Source organism: Pholcus phalangioides, unplaced genomic scaffold (genome assembly GCF_987345545.1).
Source record: "Pholcus phalangioides strain wild (caught in Gottingen) unplaced genomic scaffold, Ppha-v1.0 ptg000007l_1, whole genome shotgun sequence".
Classification (NCBI taxonomy): Eukaryota; Metazoa; Arthropoda; class Arachnida; order Araneae; family Pholcidae; genus Pholcus; species Pholcus phalangioides.
The window spans coordinates 17,236,711-17,257,265 of record NW_028301600.1 but is presented as its reverse complement, the minus strand read 5'-3'; the positions used below and the strand labels follow the sequence as shown (position 1 = coordinate 17,257,265).

Below are 20,555 nucleotides of genomic sequence, written 5' to 3'. Positions count from 1 at the left end.
AGAATTGTGAAAAACTGAGTAGCATCTGATACGTCATTCCCACATGCAACCAATCTATCAGCTGTCCTCTTCAATATAGCACTAACAACAACTGCTCCTTTTCCATAGTTTGTTTAAAAAAAATTCCAAGTACACCTCTTGAAATATTTTGCGACATATTTGTCCAATAAGTAAACATTTTTCTTTTGTTCGTGCTGAGTACAAGGTCCATCAGAAAAAAAAGTGGACCACATTTATTTCATATTATTCTTTTATCACTTTCAAAATTGATTCCAAATGATCCCAAATAGATGAAGGTCCATGCTCCAAATTCGGTAACACTGAGCAGAAAAAAATTGACTTTTCACATTCCACACCATACAACATACAGGTATGAAGACACCTGATTTCTTGAACCACAGATATGATGACTTTGCACTTCAGATAATTTGCAATTATAATTTCCACTCAAATACACGTGAAGAACAGCTTCATGGTTTTGTATGTTTCTAATGCACATTTGGTAAGCTCTGTTGAATGTTAAAAATGTGTCTTGCACAATTTCATTTCTTTTTTACTCTGTTACACGTGATATCATCGACTATGGTTTCAGGAGATGATGTTTGGATTAATCTCAATTTATATAGTGCAATCAATTTATATTTCAAATTACTGTGCTGCCAACATAAGCATGTTTCTTTTTTTCCAGCTTTCTTTTACTTCAAAATTTTTTATTGAAATTGAATGGTAATATTATGTTGGTATAAATCTCGCGTTTATGTCTCTCACGTTAGTGATCCAGAGTATATCCAGTGAGACTTGGGGGGGGGGGATAGAGCCAGGAAACAAAAATAATATTAAGAAATAATTGTTCTGTCATAAAATACAGAATGTATTGTCATATAACAACCTTTACTTATACTAAAATGCCCCTTATGCCATGCCACATCTCCCTGGATCTGTGCCTGGCAGGGATTATGACGATCTGTACTATTTAATTTTCGTATTTAACTAAAAATATGATGGGGGAGAATGTGGTAAAGGATTTAAATTGAATAGATAACTTATTAAATTTAACTTAAAACTGCAAAACCTCTTAACTAAGAAAACTTTACTTTAAATCATAGTTTCCATTCTGTTGCGTTGGTTGAGTTTTTGGAAGACGTAACAGAGTGGACAAATTAGCCTAAATTATTTTTTCATTATAAATTTAAATGATTTGTAAAAACGTTTATTATATTTTGAAGCATATCTCCATGTGCTATCACTAGATGCTAATATAGATAGAAAAAAATAATTATTTATGATAATGACATGACAGAAAAATCTGGTAGTAAAGACAAAACGTAAATACTACGCCATTTTGCAAAAGTCAAATTCAAAATTGTTGATCAAGCATTAAAAGTGAACCTTTCAATAAGCTCAGAAGTGTTATCAGTTTTAATCTGGTATAAAAATATATTTTTAAAATATAGCCAGATTTTGATGATTTGCTACAAACGATGATTAAAAAAAAATTAGATACCATCTGAAACCAATTAAGAAACACTGCACGAAAGAGAATTAAATGAAGAATTAGAAAAAATCAAAATTACCACACCAGAGTGCTCTGAAATTTTGTAAAAAAAATTAAAAAGTCTCAGAAACAGTTTGTACACTCTTTTTGGGCCAAATGACCCAAATGTAAAAATTTCTTCTTCGAGATGTTTATTCACTATTATTTCGGACAATTTTTTTCCGAATTTGTTACTAATGGCTGGTCCTAAGAAATTCATAATTTTTGGATAAGGTATTTATGTGTTTTTGGTGTTTTTATTAATTTCACAAATAAAATCCAGGACCCCCACATCCAGTAGTGGCAGGGTGTCTGTAAAAAAATGGCATTCCTCAGGGAACAACTTTAGGACCTAATTTTCACAATATTCATCAATGACTTTTGTAACCTCAATTTAAATGGCAAAATCACATTTGCAGACGATACAGTACTTTTATATTCATCAACAGATCACTTACTGTCTAACACAATTAATCATGATTTAATTAGAGTTTGTGAATGGGTTTTGGCAAATGACCTTGAAATTTACATCTAAAACCAAGTATATGAATTTCTCTCTGCAGGATAGTTCCAATTCTAACTTCCACCTCGTTTTCCATAACTCCGCCTTCCCAACTCACACTGTACCTGTTCACTGTTCACCATTAGTACAAACATCCACCATCACATATCTCGGTGTCTACATTGACAAAAATTTTAAATGGAAATCACATGTGAAGTATATTCAGTCAAAACTTCCTTTCAGTCTCTACAAATTTTATAACATCAAAGACAAAGTAAATCTTTCCTACTTTCACTTTACTACTTGTTTTATCACTCACATTTATTGTAGGGCTTTGTTATCTGGGGCAGCGATTGCATTAGTACGATTTGCCCTATTGTGCAAATACAAAAGAAAATAATTAGATGTGATTACACCACCCTATACATGAACTTTTTCATCGTTTAAATACACTTCCACTGAGATATTTGTTCTTTTATAAATCTATAATTCTTCTTAAAAAAAAATCAGATTTGCCTGCCATTAAATACATTGAGATCATCAGCCAGGTTCAACAATACCCTGCAAATTCTTCTGATACGCAAAACAGTAACGAAAAACCATTTGACTTATCTCATCCCAAAATTTTACAACAATCTTCCAAACGACGTCCTCAGTTCTATATCTCTTCCTTTGTTAAAAAAATAGCTGAAGAATCACCTATTTACCATAAACAACATCAAAGACCATTTTTGAAATCTTGGTGTATAGATGTGTGTGTTTGTGTACATATATAGATGTATACATGTAATTTTCGAACTATAGATAAAATATAATTACGTTAATTGATATGTTTGTTCCTCCAGTTGTAAAGAAAAATTAATCAACACCCTATTAACCAATAATCGTTTTATAGTATAGAAAAATAATATATAGGCAATAGTTGTTGGCATTGAGAGCGCACAAGCGCATGCAAATAATTTGAACTCGTCAGATGTCTTTTTTTTTCTTTTTCTATATATCTTGTTTTTCCCAAAGACGGAATGGTAGAATGATCATATGATGATGTGATGATCTGTTACGCACAGATTTTTTTTTGATCAAATTTTATTGATGAATTTTATTTATTGATGAATACTTTCTCGAACCACGACCTCAATAGCCTATCTATCTCTATACTAAAAGTAATATACAGTGAAACCTCGATATAGAAATACTCTGTGGACCAAGAAAAAACAAAGAAACTGTAGAGGAATGTAGCGAGGTTTCACAGTTCAATAACGTTATATAACGATCTCTTCTCTATATTTATATTACTATCTGGTCCTGATTCATACATTCATGTGTTAATATATACTCTATTTCTAATGATAACTTTCTTATAACCAGGATTGACAGGTTTTTTATAGTTTAAACCATCGAAAACCCTCTGTCAAAAACCTCAAATATTGCTTTTCAATATAAAAATTCCCATTGGAAATACACACGTTAATTGCATGTAATGTTTAAAATGACTATGTTATACAAAGAATAAACTCTTAATATGATTGCAAAATAGTTTTCTACACTGCACAAAATTATTTTATACGATTATATATGCTTTTTTCTTATAAAATATACAGTTTATATAGGCATGAAAGCTGAAGGAAAAACTATGGAACTATTCGACATTCTTCAGTTCAAGATGATTCTTGACTTTCCAAAATTTTTATTCAACCGCTTATATATGTTGTATGGATATAAACATCTGCTGTACTCTTTTTATAACAGATAGTTGTTTTAAAATGCCATATGTATAATGATGATTTCTGTTATTATTGAATTATCTAGATAATCACTGATACTTAAAACAATATCCTTATTGTGTATAACATTAGAATATATCTAGCAATCAAAATTCTAAATTGTAGGATTAAAATGTCCTTTAATTTGGCAATGCTGCCTTGTATATGGTACTCAAGAAATTCCTGTAACTTATTCTTAGTGCAAAAGTAAGAATAACTAAGTTTGACTGTGATATGGTATGTTTACTAGCATTTATAATGCAATGGTTTTCTGATTGAAGCTGTATCTAAATATGCAAAGCAATGTTTCAGGTATATAGAGTTCTGCCAGCTCCGCTTTGATTGAAAATACTCTTTAACATGTTCACTGCGGGGCCTAAATTGCTTGTCAAGTCCGTGGGGTGTATTTTTTTTAAGATTAAAACTAGTTTTGTACATGGCGTCATGAGCCCCTTAGTACAAGTCCTTCATGAAGCCACCATGGCGTCATTAGCAGTGAACGTGTTAAAACTCAAAATTTATTCAACCTAAGCTAAGAAATTTTTGGGTGAGAATAAATAAGTTTAATTAGTGTATTGATAGTTGCTGCATGATAATTTTTAATATGGAATAAAATGGGTAGATCAGAAAATTTCAAATATCAAAGTACATATTTTGTGCTCAGTAATTATAATTCAAAATATAACATACTTTAATCTACCTGAAAATAAGTGTTCTGTTATTTAATATATCTATCATTAAAAGAAACTATTTGACAACATTGACAATAAGTTTTCCACTGTTTCAATACTGTGTTTAAAAAACCTAACCTTGACCCCTTATCACACATATTTTGAATAAACAGCTCTATTCCACTTAGTAAATTGAACACATAATCAATAGTTTAGATAAAATGAACCATAACATTATATATTATCTGGTCTAGATTCTTTCTGTCAAAAAATACAAAATAGTAAATTATAATTGGTATTTTTTTTAAATTGTAAATTAGTGTTTAAAAATAAAGCATTGTAATGTGTAAAAAGGCAAGTTCTTCATCATATTATATACCTATTGTGTTCAAAACATCCAAAAGCATTCATTTAGGTTTTTGACAGTTTTCGAACAGTTTAAACCAGTTTTTGGCGCTTGTCATGTCAAAAACCCAAACCCTACTTATAACGATGTGTTTCTCTGGTCCTTTGAGATATAGGCCTTTTATTGTATGTTTAAGCTATAAATTGTACAAAATGCTAGTTATTAGAATTTATATTCATACAAAGAGGGGGACAAGGGGAAAAAAATAGGTTTTTAAATGAAACTAATTTTTAGTGCATTGCCAGACTCAAAAAACATTGATCATGTTATAACAGTTTCTGTTTCAACAATTCTTATTTTTCTTTTAATGAAGCTTAATTTTATTTGATTCTTTTATGATAATACTACTGATAATAACACTATCAATACTCCTTACCTCTTAACGTATCACATACTTCTGTTCGTCTAAATGCCATCTCACTGCCATTAAGTTCATAAAACTATTCTTAAAAAACTTGTTTTCTGATTCCGAAATTTTATAATAATGTACCCAGAAAAATCACTGACACTACTGCGTTTATTCCCTTTAAAAATCGCCTAAAACTTTATCTGCTCGAACTCACTAACATTGAGTCCCATTTCTGATTTGATCCTCTAACATTATACTTAATTAAATCGTATCTTTAAATCACCTTCCATAATGCTGTACAAATTCATGCGCTGGCTCCATATTTATTATGTATATCATTAACATATTTTTCTTTTGTATATTTGGGGTCAATATTAAGTCTATATTATGAATTCATGTTGATATTATCCATATGTAATATTTATAGCATCTCCACCGTTGGATGAGAATATCTTTTATTATTTATATTACAATTTTTAACATGTTTTTATTTTCTGTTAATTATACTGCTTTTATTTTCTGTTAATTATACTGTTTTTATTTTCTGTTAATTATACTGTTTTTATTTTCTGTTAATTATACTGTTTTTATTTTCTGTTAATTATACTGTTTTTATTTTCTGTTAATTATACTGTTTTTATTTTCTGTTAATTATACTGTTTTTATTTTTGTAACTACTATCTTGTATTTTTTTCCCCACCATATACCTGAAAATAATATCACTGTACTGTATTTTATAAACCTATTCATTGTAACAACCGGTATGGGACATTCATCTCCTTGGTTGCCAATAATATCATATAAAATGTATTCACACAAATTGTAAAATTAATTTGAAATTGAAAAAAAAATTTATTTAAACTATTAATCATTAGTTAACTGTTACTCTGACTATTAATGATCAATACTAAGAAGCTAATTGTATGTAGGGCCTACACACAAGGTTTTTACCCTTTAAAATTAGATTTTACACGAGCTTTCATGTTGTCATGACATCAATGACTGCCATGGTCATTAGAGAAAACACCCAGAGGACAGCTGTAGTCATTCCCATCGAGCAACCGTTAAAAAAAAAAAAACTTTGCCCAGTGTCCTCAAATGAGGACAGTTAAAAAATTGTATTTCCTGTTGAATGTATTTAGAATTTTTTTAAAATCTTTATTGATGCATTTGCAACAAAATATCCCAGTATCAACCCAACATTCAAAATGCATCAAAGTATGGACATTAATGGGTTAAAGCATGTAGTTTACTTTGGGCCTGAACTAACAGTGAAGGGGTAGTGGAGGTGGTCTTTGCAGCGAGTGGCAAATTTTAGTGATAACAAAAAACACTGTTACATAATAATAAATTTTTTACTGTGGAGGGAAGAGACAAAATTATTGTCCCCCTTAACAAAATCCTATTTATAGCCCTACCATTATGTATTACAGATTTGTTATTGAACTGATTTAAAAACTTTATTTGTATTTCAATGATGATATTTTGTTTTCACGGTAGGTGCATAATGGTTTTTTTAATTTCAAAAATTCTTAATGTAATTCTTAATGTAATTATAGAATAAAACAACTTCATCCGATTTGTCTTTTGAATATGCTGATGCTGATGCTCATGAAGAAGAAATTGCAGGTAGGTTGTGTTTAATTTTTTGGTAATTTTCCCCCAGTGTAGTGCCATATAAGACTATTTTTCTGTTAGCAACGCATCAGTTGTCAAAAGTGCTCTCAAGTTGCCGAGATATTGTAATTTTCCTGAAATAAATGTGTGTGCAGTATTTGATATAAAACTGATATGTCTTTTGAATGTATTCTGTTATCTTTATTCAACCCTACGTTTGCCAGGAATTGATCAGACGTGAAAAAAATTCAAAGCAGCTGCCCCCGGAGCTGTATGGGATGCTGACTAATGTGCTATATGTTCAAGAAGTGCTGCTGTCTTTGAAATTAAAAAACGAAAACTTTGCATGCAGGGTTGGCAGGTTTTTGACACATGACAGTTTTTGATGGTTAAAACCACAGTCCAAACTGCCATGTCAGAAGCCTTAAATATTGCTTTTCAGTATAAAAATTTCCAATGGAAATACACGTGTTAATTGTGCATGTAATATTTAATGTGACTATGTTATAAAAAGAATAAAAATATTTAAATATGATATAAAATAATTTTCTATTCTCTATGAAATTATTTTGGACAATATGTGTGTTTTTTTTCTAAAATATATAATTTGAATAAAGCATAGCATAAACGCTGAAAGAAAAACTACATAATGATTTCAGATCTGCCAACTCTCTGGATTTAGGCAGGAGACTCCGGATTTTTCATCCTTCTTCCTGCTCTCCAGATTTGTTACAATTTCTCGGGAATTTGGCAGAAAATTAGATTTTACACGAGCTTTCACGTTGTCATGACATCAATGACTGCCATGGTCATTAGAGAAAACACCCAGAGGACAGCTGTAGTCATTCCCATCGAGCAACCGTAAAAAAAAGTCTTGGTGACCCCATTTAAGCAACTGGCAAAGACGTGACTTTATTTACGTTTATCAGCAATCATTTATCGGGAGAAGCCCTTTGTTGCCAACATTCCTGTATAATCTTTAGTGTATATTAACAGCCATGCGATAAACAAGTTTATTTGGCAGCAGCTTTGCATTTTGAAGTTTTTAATTTTTTCCTCTGATTAAATATGTCTTCAGAAAGAAAATATAACACTTTAAGCTATATAAAGCTTTCAAGAGTTCATATACCCAAGATTATCAATCACTGATAGCTGATAGCATCCACGAAAAGAAACACTTTTATAAACAGTATGTAGATGTGATTTCTATATTCTGCATGGAAAAACTGACATGCAATTATATTCTCCTCGGGGGCAAAGCACAACCTGCCTTGGGGGGGAATTGAAATTTTTTCTTAATTGATAAAATTAAAATAAAATTTTTTTTTTTTTGATAGAGTTTCTGAGGGCTGGGGAGGGAGGGGGCCCATGGTAGAATCTTTGGATTTCTGGATTCCAAAAGTTGGCGCGTCTGTGATTTGATATTCTTCAAGATGATTCTCGACATTCTAAAATTTCTTTAACTGCTTATATATGTGTATAGATATAAACAACTGCTATACTCTTTTTATAACAGATAAGGTGTGTAAAAAGTTCTTTTAGGCCATATAAATGCTGATTTCTGTTAAATTATCTAGAGATAATCACTGATACTCAATACAGTACCCTTATTGTGCATAACATTAGAATATATCTAGCAATCAAAATACTAAGTTTTAGGACTAAAATGTCCTTTAATTTGGCAGTGTTTGTTTGTATATGATGCTTAAGAAACTTGTATAAATGACTTCTGATTCTTAGTGGTTGGGTTTTTTCTGGAAAAAACCTGGGTTTTTGCTAACCCTGGCCATGGGCCACTTAAATGCTCTGGAATTGTGCCAAGGGTCATTTAAGCGATTTGTAAATGTGCCGCTAAGTTCATTTTTACAAAATTAGGTTTGAGGGGGCAAGCCACATCAGATAACCTTCAGGACCACATTTAGTCTGCGGGTCAAGGGTTTACCATATATGGCTTACAGGGTGGGTCGCAATAAATGTTTTTAAAAAACAATTTTGAGTTTTTATCCTTCAAATAGCATTGAAATTAACAGAAATCAATTATAATAATATATAAAGGTATTTTTTTTTCGAAATTTTAATTAAAAAAAAAAATTTTTTGCATTAAAAAAGTAATTTTTTTTTTCATTTGGAGGGAGACGTACGAGCCCCCTATGACCCTCCCACGTACGTTTCTGATCCCACCATTATGCATTATTAGGTAGGGAGCAGTGATGACGAAATTTCGCTGACAAGGAGGAGGGAGTCAAAAGGGGCTAAAAATTTGCTGACGTAATACTTGAACGGCCCCAAAATAAAAATTTAAAAATACGGGTTAGATTATATATAGATAAAAAACTAACCTGAATAAAAAGTAAAACTTTTAGCATCATAGTAAGACGAGAATATGACGATCTTGCATCCAATTAACCAAATTTGACTGTATATATATATCGTCGTTTAATTTGATTTTCATTGTCATGACAATAAAAATCTTCTAATTACCACAATTTTTAATATTTTTTTAGATAATGAATTGCATAATTGAAATTCAATATCATTTGAAACTACCACTAACTTCATTTTCAATTAAAAACACTAATTTTTTTTTATAATTTCGATGAATTTTAAGGAAATCTATATTCAGCTGTCGAATATTCAGTATTTAGCCAATACGCCAGCCGAATATTCGGTATATGGCCAAATAACTATTCCTCCCATCCATATAGGAGACACAACCATTTCTTCCTTATTTACACATTGTGGCATGCTGTGCTAAAGCAGAGGCTCAGTAGCCTCCCTTAACTTCATCAAATGGCATCCAGGTGAAGCAGCAACGGTCCTGGTGGACAGTTTGCTACATAGCTGCCAAGTCTCCCGAATTTTCCGGGAATCTCCCGAATTTTAGCTTCATCCCTCGACCTCCCGAAAAGTTCTTAAATCTCCCGAAATTTTACGAAAATCAAAAAAATCCCTCTAATTGTCCCTAAAAATTCTCTACTTCATTAAAAAAAATCCCCGCTTATGAAAACAATCCTTAAGGAATTTCTTGTGGGGCATGAAGCCTCTTTTTTTTTTCTCCTTTCGAAATGATTTCAAACGTCATATAAATAGGGAAATTCCCCATTTTACAAACCCTCTGATGGTAACAAGAAAGTTGTTTGTCTTATCGTGCAGGGAAATAGCTTAGCAGCCAATAGTCCTGGATAATAATTGATTATAGTGACGCGCATATGGTCAAAATTTCTTTTGTTGAAGTTACGTACGTGCGATATAACAAAACATGAGTACTGATAAGCAAAAACATAGTTAATAAATTTTCAAGATACTTATTCCGATGAATTTCCTTTCATCAAACGTTCCAGAAGAGGGCCGACTTTTCCTTTTTTGTACAAGTTGTGTTACTGACATAAACATCGGTCATGGTGGAAAGACTGACATCATCACCCATGTGAAATGAAAAAAAACATCAAGCAAGTGTCTCCAGAGTCAGTGTTCTTCAAAAATTGACGCTTTTTCCCTTCATCTTCCGATGATTTTGGGGTCATTCGCGCAGAATGTTTGTTCACAGCGTTTCTGATTGAACACAGTATTTATTTATTTTTTTAGATCACCATTTTGAAGTTTTGGCGTCCAATTTCACTTGTTTTTTGCGTAGAGATTTTATTCCCAAGGGTTTAACTTCCATGTGTGTAAAATCCCTATTTTATTTGGAAAACTCCCTTTTGTATTTATTAGGGAGTGGTTTTAGCATAAAATACGGGTTCGCGCGAAAATCTCCCGAATTTTCATTTTCAAAAGTTGGCAGCTATGTTTGCTAGATAGACCTATTGACATCTGGGAAGATGACCTGGGTTAGATTTCTGGTGGAAACCAGTAGACTTTACTTTCCGAGTTCACCCCTGCATAATATGCAGAAAAAAGGTATCTTTTTTACATTGGGCTGCCAAAAAAATTCAAACTCATCTCTCGATATATGCTGTCTATTTGGTACATGCTAAAAGTTTTAGTGTGAGAATTTTCCATTTAAAATTTATTGTTTTTCCCATAATTTATTTTCTTCTAGAATTATACAGTTATAGTGAAGAACCAGAATTTGTTCTGCACAAGAAAGCCTTTGAAGATCTCATGAAAGAACATAGTAAGAAAAAATTTTAAATAGTTGATAAAATTTTTGCGGCGATAATTTGGCCTAAAACAAAAACTTGTTAGTTTTCACTTTGTGTGAAGCTGTGATGATTGGCTTAAATTTGTCTATAAATACAAATTTTTCTGCAAACTTTTTTTTTTTCCCCACCACTACAAATCCTCTAATTTAACTAAAGTTTGCTTGTAATTCTATTTTTCTCAATCAATTGTTTGTTTTGTTATAAAGTGTTAAGAAATGCCAGTTTCAAAATTCATGAAATCACTATGAAAATGATCTCGTATTATTTATTCAATATTGGTTGGCCGAGACCTATACAAGGGAATGCGGTGATGAAGTTAGACAGAGATGATTGATGTCACAAAGAAAATCGGAAATTGTTTCACAATCAATAATGTTTGGGGGGTAGGTTGTTCCAGTCGGTTATTGTTCGAGGAACTAAATTTGAAACAATCTGTGGATGCAAAGATGGGTTTCAGTTTTTGTCAATGGTTAATTCTTTTTGAAAAGTATGAAGCCGGAGTTAAGCTTTGAGGTGTCGATATGAAAATGACCGTGGAGAATTTTAAAAAGGAAGGATAACTGAGATATATCTGCGGGTAAAAAGAGGTTGCATATTGAGTTGGCACTTGAGCTCGGTGACGGAGGCAGAGGATGACCAACAGTTAAGAATGAAGCGGGCAGATTTATTTTGAATAGATTCTAATTTGTCTATGTTGGAGAGAGTATAGGGGTCCCAGATTTCACAGGCATATGAGAGTAGAGGAAAGATGTAGGTTTGGAAGCAGAGATGTCTGAGGTGTTGGGTGGAGTTTTTGAGGTTCCGACGAAGAAAAAAAGAGTTTTTAGAGGCACTTATGAAAGAGGTAATCAACATGGAAATTCCAACGGAGGTCGGCAGAAATAATTACACCCAGATATTTATAACTAGAAATTTCGGTGATCAAGGAGTTATCGATAGTGTAAGAAGAAACGAGGGGAAATCTTTTGCGAGTAATTCTCATAAAAACTGTTTTCGAAAAATTAAGGGGTAATTGCCAGGACGAGCACCATTGAGAGAGAATGTTGAGGTTATTTTGGAGAAATGCTTGGTCAGATTCGTTGTGCACCGTGTGGTAGATGACGCAATCATCTGCAAAGAGTCTAATATGACAATTGATGGAGTTTGGGAGATCGTTAATGTAAATCAAAAACAATAATTGCGAGAGGACCGAACCCTGGAGTGTGCCAGACTCAACTTTTAGAAATGGGTGAGTTCTGTTCCTTGAAGGAGACAAACTGACTGCGGTTGGTAAGGAAGGCTTCCATCCATTTAAGCAGTTGAACACATAGGCCAAGGTTTTGGAGTTTAAGAAGTTTATTGTGGGGCACCTTGTCAAAAGCTTTAGAGAAATCCAAGAAAATTACATCCGTTTGGACGTTTTTGTCGATACTGCTTGATAAATCATGTATGAAAAGAGCTAATTGGGTAGTTACTGATAAAGATGGTCGAAAGCCGTGCTGATTTGAGAAAAAGTTTATTGAATCAAGGTGTGAGCAGATTTCTTTGGCAACCATGTGCTCAAAAAGCTTGCAGCAGGTAGAGGTGATAGCGACGGGTCTGAAATTAAGAGGATTTGAAAGAGAACTTGATTTATGAATTGGGATAATCCTATTAATTTTCCAGTCAGATGGCAAGGTTGATGTGTTTAATGATACGTTGAAGATAATCAAAAGATAATTATATAGAGATTTCATCAGCGCAAAATTTGAGAATATGATTTGGGATCCCATCTGGGCCAGTGGAGTGGGGTTTGATTTTTTAAAAGGTTCAGAAGGCCTGCTTTAGAGAAAAAGAGAGGACTAGTGTTGAATAATGAATCGGAAAAGGAGTACTGAAAAAGATTGGGGTCAGAGGAAATAACTGACGGAAAAGCCAGATTAAATTCTGTGGCGATATCAAGGTGAGTGATAAAGTCGATATTATCAATTTTCCGGGAAGATGGGCCAGCGGATTTAGGGCGAATGAAATTCCAAAATTTTGGTGGGTAAAGAGTTAGTTAGGTAATGTGTTTTTTGGTGGAGGATGAGATCTTTAAGGTCACGTGTAGAGGCTGAGATCTTATTGTTACGATATAGATGTGAAGCCTTTATAATGGCTGGTTATGCCAAAAGCATGAAGAGTATTGTTGTTCTCCCTTTGGCAACATGTTAAGTGGAATGTCTCCCGTAAATAAAGTGTGATGATGAAGGACGTGCGTTTCCTTGTGTGATTAGTGTATTTCACTTACACGATGTATCCAGTCCACCCTCCCCGTTGTTTCGCAACACGTTATCAGCACGAAGGCTCCTGGATAGACGTTTCATCGGTAAGTGGGAAGTAGATAAGTTAAATCTAATTTCACAAAGGATCGAAGAAAATTCTACACGCGCGGAGCTAAGCCTAATAAAGATGGAGGAATTGAAGATTCCAAAACTCAATAGGGACAATTACAACGCGTGGAGTATACGGAGGCGCGCCGCACTGGTGCAGAAAGACTGCTGAGATGCCATAGAACCCGGATACGGACCAGAACTGAGAGAGGACGAGAGGAAAACCAATGAAAGGGCCCTCACGTTTCTGTTTTTAGTGGTCGAAGATGACTTTTTAGACGATATCGCGGACTGTGCGAGAGCGAGGGACGCTTGGGCATCCTTGAGGGACATTCACACGAAGTTCGGATTGCTACACACACTGCAGCTTCTTAGAGAGTTTTTTAATGTGTCGATGAAGGCTGACGAATGCGTAAGTGCATACTTGGACTTGCATCGAAAGGTAGCGTCCTGTGGATATAGTTTCACAGACAGGGAAGTCGCTCTTGTGATGTTAATGGGTCTACCCAAAGAGTACAAAGGTCTGATACTGAACTTAGAGCGTGATGAGAATGAACTGTCCACAAAAATGGTAAAATCACGTCTGATTGTGGAAGAGAAGAAGTTACTGCGTGACTATCTGCGTAGCTGTGGGCGATAGAGCTCTTAAAACTGACGATATAGGAAAAACTCATGTACAATAAGGGAGATACTCCAGAAATAATGAGAGAAGAATTCGATGTTTTTCCTGTGGTGTTTGGGGACACATAGCCAGAAACTGCCCATCGAAGAAAACGTCCCATCGGGCCGAGATAGTTTCGCAGAACGCAAATCGGACACTGACTGCCAACGCTGGTAACAAGAAGCCTAGCTGTGATTGGTATTTTTTATTTTTTATTTTATTTTATTTATAAAACAAGGCTACAGGTTTAAACCCAATCACAGCTTGCAGTAAAAATAAAAATTTGCACAGAATAGAAAAAGCGACATGATAAAGTACACCAAAGACAAATAAAAAGTAACAAAGAATTACGCAAAATACAAAAATTCTATACGAAATTTATTGAGTTCAAAAGGACTGTTGAAAATTTCCATGGAGTTACAATCGCTACTCTACGAAGCGACAATGGAGGAGAATACATCAGTCGTGAATTTGACGATTTTTTGAACAAGAATGGAATATCGAGGCAGCTCACGGTCCCTAGAACTCCAGAGCAGAATGGGGTAGCTGAGATGATGAATCACACCCTGTTCGACATGACCAGATGCCTTCTCCTAGACTCGAAGGTCCCAGACAACTTGTGGGCAGATGCCGTCGTTACCGCCTGTTATTTGCGGAATAAATGCCCATCTGAAGCTATCCAGGGAGGTATACCCGAAGAACTATGGACCAAAAGGCCTGTCAAAACTAGTCATCTTAAAATTTTTGGTTGCAAAGCGTATGCACACATCGATAAAACTCAAGTAAAGGGAAAGTTAGGAAAGTGCTCACAAGAATGCGTTTTCATTGGATACCCTGAAGGAGGCAAGGGATACAAGTTGTGGAACATAGACGAAGACATATTTTTCCCCAGTAGAAACGTCACGTTTGATGAGACTGTTTTTCCATTCAGGAGGAGTCAAACAGATTGTCAGTTGAAAGGAAGTGAATTAATAGTCAATCTAAATGACCAAGAAGTACAAGTGACACCTCCTGGAGCCTCTCTAAGGGATGTATTGCCCGACTTGAAGCATGCAGAGCAAATGGTTGGAAAGTCGAAACAGCCTACAACCACTGCGAATCAACCTCCAGATGTTAGAAGAAGCAAGAGACAAAGAAGACGTACAAGTTTTTATGGGAATCCAGTGACATACAAAGCTGTCAATGAAGCGCAGTTTAATGCTGATATTTGGATCGAGGATCCCGCCACCGTCGAAGAAGCGATGAAATCATCTGATGCAGAAATGTGGAAACCAGCTATGAAGGAAGAAGTAGAACGAGTGGCTGTTGAGGAAGCTGGCAAAGTGAGTGACGCTGTCATTGAAGAGAAACCGGTAACCAGGAAACGTGGTCGGGCAGCTAGATCGGCTAAGAAGACGACTGATAAAGACGATAACTCCAGTCTGCAACGTCCCTTATGGGAGTTGCTTGCCCGGTTCGAAATATCCAGCAATAAAGTGGCAAACGACAAGTGGAAAATAATTAGAAACAAACTTTCGCATGAAATATTATTATTTATTCAATTAATTATATGGGTTAGTTAATTTTAACAATGGATTAGTATATCTTGGAGCCCTCTATTTGACGTTAGCAGTAAAGATACTGGCTCACCAATTGATGATCAACAGCAGTCAACCTGTGCAGCGATCGGACATCCGATGTTGTTAGCTTTTCCGTAAATACCAGAGGAATTTTCTCAGTTGAGAACCGGAACACCTTGATCAGTTCCTGGGGGCCTCTCGGTTGAGGGCCGGACCACCTTGCTCAGCTCCGGGGGGCCTCTTGGTTGAGGGCTGGACCACCTTGCTCAGCTCCGGGGGGCCTCTTGGTTGAGGGCTGGACCACCTTGATCAGCTCCAGGGGGCCTCTCGATTGAGGGCCGAACCGCCTTGATCAGCTCCGGGGGCCTCTCGGTTGAGGGCCGGACCACCTCGATCAGCAATGAAGAACTTTGACTGTGAAGATTGTTTTATATTTTGATTCCGGACCTGCCGGAAAACGGATTCAAATAATGTAGATTATTGCATTTTAATAATTCAGCCTAAGGCCAATAGATACGGTAGTAAGACGGTGAACCGTCCTACTAGAGGGCTTCAGTTGAACAGAACAAGATTAGACGAACGCAATGTGAGAGACAAAGAGGGAGGAATTTATACTCCCCTTTTACAAGAAGTTTGGGACCACATGTCCTCGCATGGCCTTTTCGCCTCAACAAAATTATCGAATTTGCATATTCATGCGTCACTATTATAAACATTACAATTTAATTACATTGGAATCTGGCAACATGACACAATCCGGAGAGCTGATCAGACTCTCCCGATTATGTAAACATTACCAACATAACAATATGAAATGAATTGTTCCGACGGAGGTCTGCAGCCCCCCGCCGAAAATAAGTGAGTACAACACTATATTTTTGTATCCGCACAACGAGACTTGCAATAACTCCCCCGGGAGGTTCTTCGATAAAAATAATTTAAACTGGGCTAAGCCTCGCCCAACTATACATATATTGGATCAAACCCCTCCACGAAAATAGCGGCATCGTCGTCATGAGGGAAATTAATTTATGTGGGACATCAGTAGCCCGACCTCTGGCCCGTTCTCGTTCGACAGCCAAAAGACCCCACCCACCGACTGCCGAACTAATCGAACACTCTGGCCCTCTGGCCCTTACCGGTTCGCCAGTGGGTCCTCGGGTGGTTTCCGGTAACTGAGAGGTCCCTGGGGTCTAAAATAAGAAGGAATTTCCCACATAACGACAAGATCACCATTAACGTAGAGGGATCGGATCCCGATACGTTACATTCCCCCTCACCACGGAAGAATTTTTCCCAAAAAAAAAAAAAAAAAATTCTATAGGTTAAAAAAAAGTTAATTTACAGAAATACATGCAAAAACTATGTTAACATATCACCTGGTATATTAAACTTCCCACTAAAGGAAAAGTTATCGACAGCCAAATCAGTATCCCGATTTTGTAAGTATCGCGAAATTTCAACACTGCTTCTGAATTTTGTCCCTTTGGGAGAGTAATAATAGACGTCAATACGAGGTTCTTTTTTCCTCTTAACGAGAACCCTCTGCCACCCTCTCTGAATCGGAACCAAAAACCTAGAGTAACCTACGGAAGATTTAATGAAATTCGTTTTTACCATCTTAGGAGTGGTGTCCTCCTCGGGATTTTGCCGGTTAAAGGACGTACTAGAGTTAGTGCAATTAGCACTATTTAAGGGCGTTTGTGAAACATGATGTCGACTCGGATTACTGGAAGTGTGTTGTACAAGGACCTCTCTACTCTCAGGTGACTGCGGGACAGGCTCAAGAATGATTTGGTCACTACTAACGAATTTTTTCAAGTCACAAGCATTGACTTTATAGACATTATCATTGGATAAATCCACTATCAGGTAGACAATAGGTGAAATTTTTTCCAGGACTCTACACGGGCCGTCCCATCGTGGTTTCAACTTCGCCATAACATTGCCTTGCGCACTAGAACGGAAATGCGTTCTCCTTAATACCAAATCATCCTGATTAAAGGTGTGCAATAATCTTTTTTTGTCATAATATCTTTTTTGTCTCCTTTGTTGTTTTTTGACATTTTCCTTAACTTGCTTAAGTAAGTTTTCGGGCAAACTCACCCTTTCCCAAACCGGTATGTCCATAGCCCAGTCAAATGGTAAAACTAATTCTCTACCAAGAAACAATTTAGCTGGCGACTGACCCGTAGTTTCCAAGGGAACCGACCTAATAGCAAGACCAAAAAAGGTTAAATTTTTGTCCCAGTCTTTATGTTTATCACCAACATAACAGGAGATCATCTGTTTAATTGTCTTATTAAATCTCTCGGTAAGGTTTGATTGAGGATGATAGGGGGTTGTGAACCTTTGCTTGACCTGGAGAACTTTACAAGTTTCCCTCATAAGGTTTGATATAAAACAAGAACCATTATCGGAAACTAATCTTTTTGGAAAGCCATATCTCATACAGTACTCATGAACAAACTTTTTAGCAACTGCACTTGTCGTAATTCGTCTTAGTGGAAATAACTCTACCCACTTTGTGAAATAATCGACGACGACTAACAGATGCACGTTCCCTCTGGAAGAAACGGGAAAGGGACCCATGGTGTCAATACCAACCATTTCTCCTGGATGATCAACAGAGGTTGACACCATGCCTCCCCATCGCCTCGTATTGTCGAATTTGCATGTTTGGCATTTTTTACAGGACAGGACAAATTTTTTTATATCTTTACGCATACCGGGCCAGAACGCGCGTTGTCGGCATCGCTGAAGAGTTTTATTGACTCCCATGTGACCTGAAATGGGATGCATGTGCATTTCAGTCAAAAATTTCTCTCTACATGGTGGAGGAATTACTAGCAATTTTTTATTCCTGAATCTAAAAAACAATTTTTGATTTTCGAAAAGGTAATACTTTTCAATTTTTTCATCAATTTTTTGTCTTCCGACAGATTTATCATTAAAATACTGTATAATATCTTGGTAATTTTTTTTCTGTTGAACAATTAACTCAGGTAAATCCAAAAACGAGAACAAATATAATTTATTATCAATTTTTTCCTCGAAATCAGTTTCGGCGGTGACAACAGCGGGCATTCTGGACAGGGCATCAGGGGCCTGCATGGTCGAACCTTTTCTATATTCAAACTTTAAAGGATATTCCTGTAGTAATTGAGCCCATCGGCTTAACCTCCCCTTCAATTGTTTAGCCTCAAAATACCAGGCGACTGCCCTGTGATCTGTTACTATAGTAACAGGTTCTCCTGAAAACCAGGCTCGAAATTTATTACACGCCCATATAACAGCGAGTCCCTCCTGTTCTGTTACCGAATAATTTTTTTCTGCTGAATTCAAGGTACGACTGGCATAGGCTAACGGCCTTTCCCCGTCAGGCTCAACTTGCTGCAAAATGGCTCCAAGCCCAATTCCTGAGGCATCTGTGTAAATTTTTAAAGCACAATCTTTTTTTCTTGTGGTTAGAACGGGAGCACAAGACAAGAGATGTTTCAATTTTTCGAACGCCTGTTGGTGTATTTTGTCCCATTTGAACCTTTGCCCTTTTTTTGTCAGGCCGTAAAGGGGGTTAGCGACATCACCAAAATGGGGAACAAATTGCCGGTACCACCCGCAGAGTCCCAGAAAACGTTGCACCTGTTTTACTGTTTTAGGCCTAGAAAAACTCAAAATGGCGTCGGTTTGGTCCTGTTTTACGTGCCATCCTTCTTTGGTCAAACAAAGACCTAGATATTCCAAATTTTTTTTATAGAGATTACATTTGTCTGGCTTAAGTGTTAAGCCTGCTTTTTCCAAACACGAAAATACTGTTTTCAAGTTCTGTAAATGTTCCTCAAAATTCGAACTGTAAACGACAATGTCATCCAAATAAAAATCGGCACACTTACCGACTAAGTGGCCCAGGATTGTAGTCATCATGCGTTGGAACGTGACCGGGGCATTGTTGAGTCCAAAGGGCATTACCTTAAATCGGTACATTCCAGAATCGGTTATGAATGCCGTTTTGTCCCGATCCTCTAGCCGCACTGGAACTTGCCAATACCCTGAGGCCAGATCGAACGTAGAGACGAATCGTGCGTCACCCACTCGTTGTAGAATTTGATCGATGAAAGGCAAAGGGTACCGATCGGGTGCCGTAATTTTATTCACCTTTTTATAGTCAACGACAAATCGCCAATCACCAGTTTTCTTTTTGATTAAAAAACACGGGGAAGCCCAGTTTGTGGAGGCAGGCTCAATGACGTCATCACAGAGCATCTGTTGTACCTGCTCTTCTACTAATTGTTTTTTCCATCGCGGGAGAGAAAAAGGGGATCGAAAAACCGGTTTTCCGTCAGTCACGATCTTATGCTCAGCAACGTGAGTTCTACCGGGAGTGTTTCTGAACAAATTCGGAAATTGTTTTAACAATTCAAACAAACTTTTTTTCTGATCGGAATCAAATTCCGATTTACTTACTAAATTTTGCATTTTTTCCTGATCAACATCTCCTTTATATGACAACAATCCTCCTTTAAGTTCAAAGTTTTTGAAGTCAACTATAATTTCAGTTTTACTCAATATATCACTGCCGATCAAGATCCCAAATGGGACCCTGGCGAGCACTATCAGATCTGTGTGCACGACACTGTTTCGTATCTCCACTTGGGCCCGAAGAATCCCCACAGGCTGACAGTACTCACCGGATGCCAACTGAAATCTATCACCGTGATAGGGTCTAACTTGATTAGTGGGTGAACTAACCTGCCGAGCCAGATCGAAACTGATCGCTGAACAATCGGCACCAGTATCAATTTTTGCTGTCAAAATCTTGTTGTTAACTCTCACAACTGGATTAAGAAAACTAAATTTTTTACTAGGGGTCTTTTTACCCATGGATACACTACCCCTTCTCATGTATCCCAGGTCTAGTTTCCCTGATTCCCATTTGATTTACAATTTTTTACTATATGGCCGACTTGACCACAACCAAAACAGGTAACTTGTCGAAAAAATTTATTTGTCCTAAAAGG

At 36.0% G+C, this 20,555-nt stretch overlaps 1 protein-coding gene across 1 annotated transcript in view; it reads left to right on the top strand.

Annotated features, from left to right (window-relative positions):
* Positions 1-20,555, top strand: part of LOC149085001 (uncharacterized) — a 117,278-nt gene that overhangs the window by 3,303 nt on the left and 93,420 nt on the right. The window contains exons 2-3 of the mRNA XM_089232749.1: positions 6,785-6,854; positions 10,885-10,959. Of these exons, the coding sequence (XP_089088875.1) occupies positions 10,947-10,959 (13 nt within the window). The 5' untranslated portion in view covers positions 6,785-6,854; positions 10,885-10,946. The remainder of the gene's footprint in view (positions 1-6,784; positions 6,855-10,884; positions 10,960-20,555) is intronic.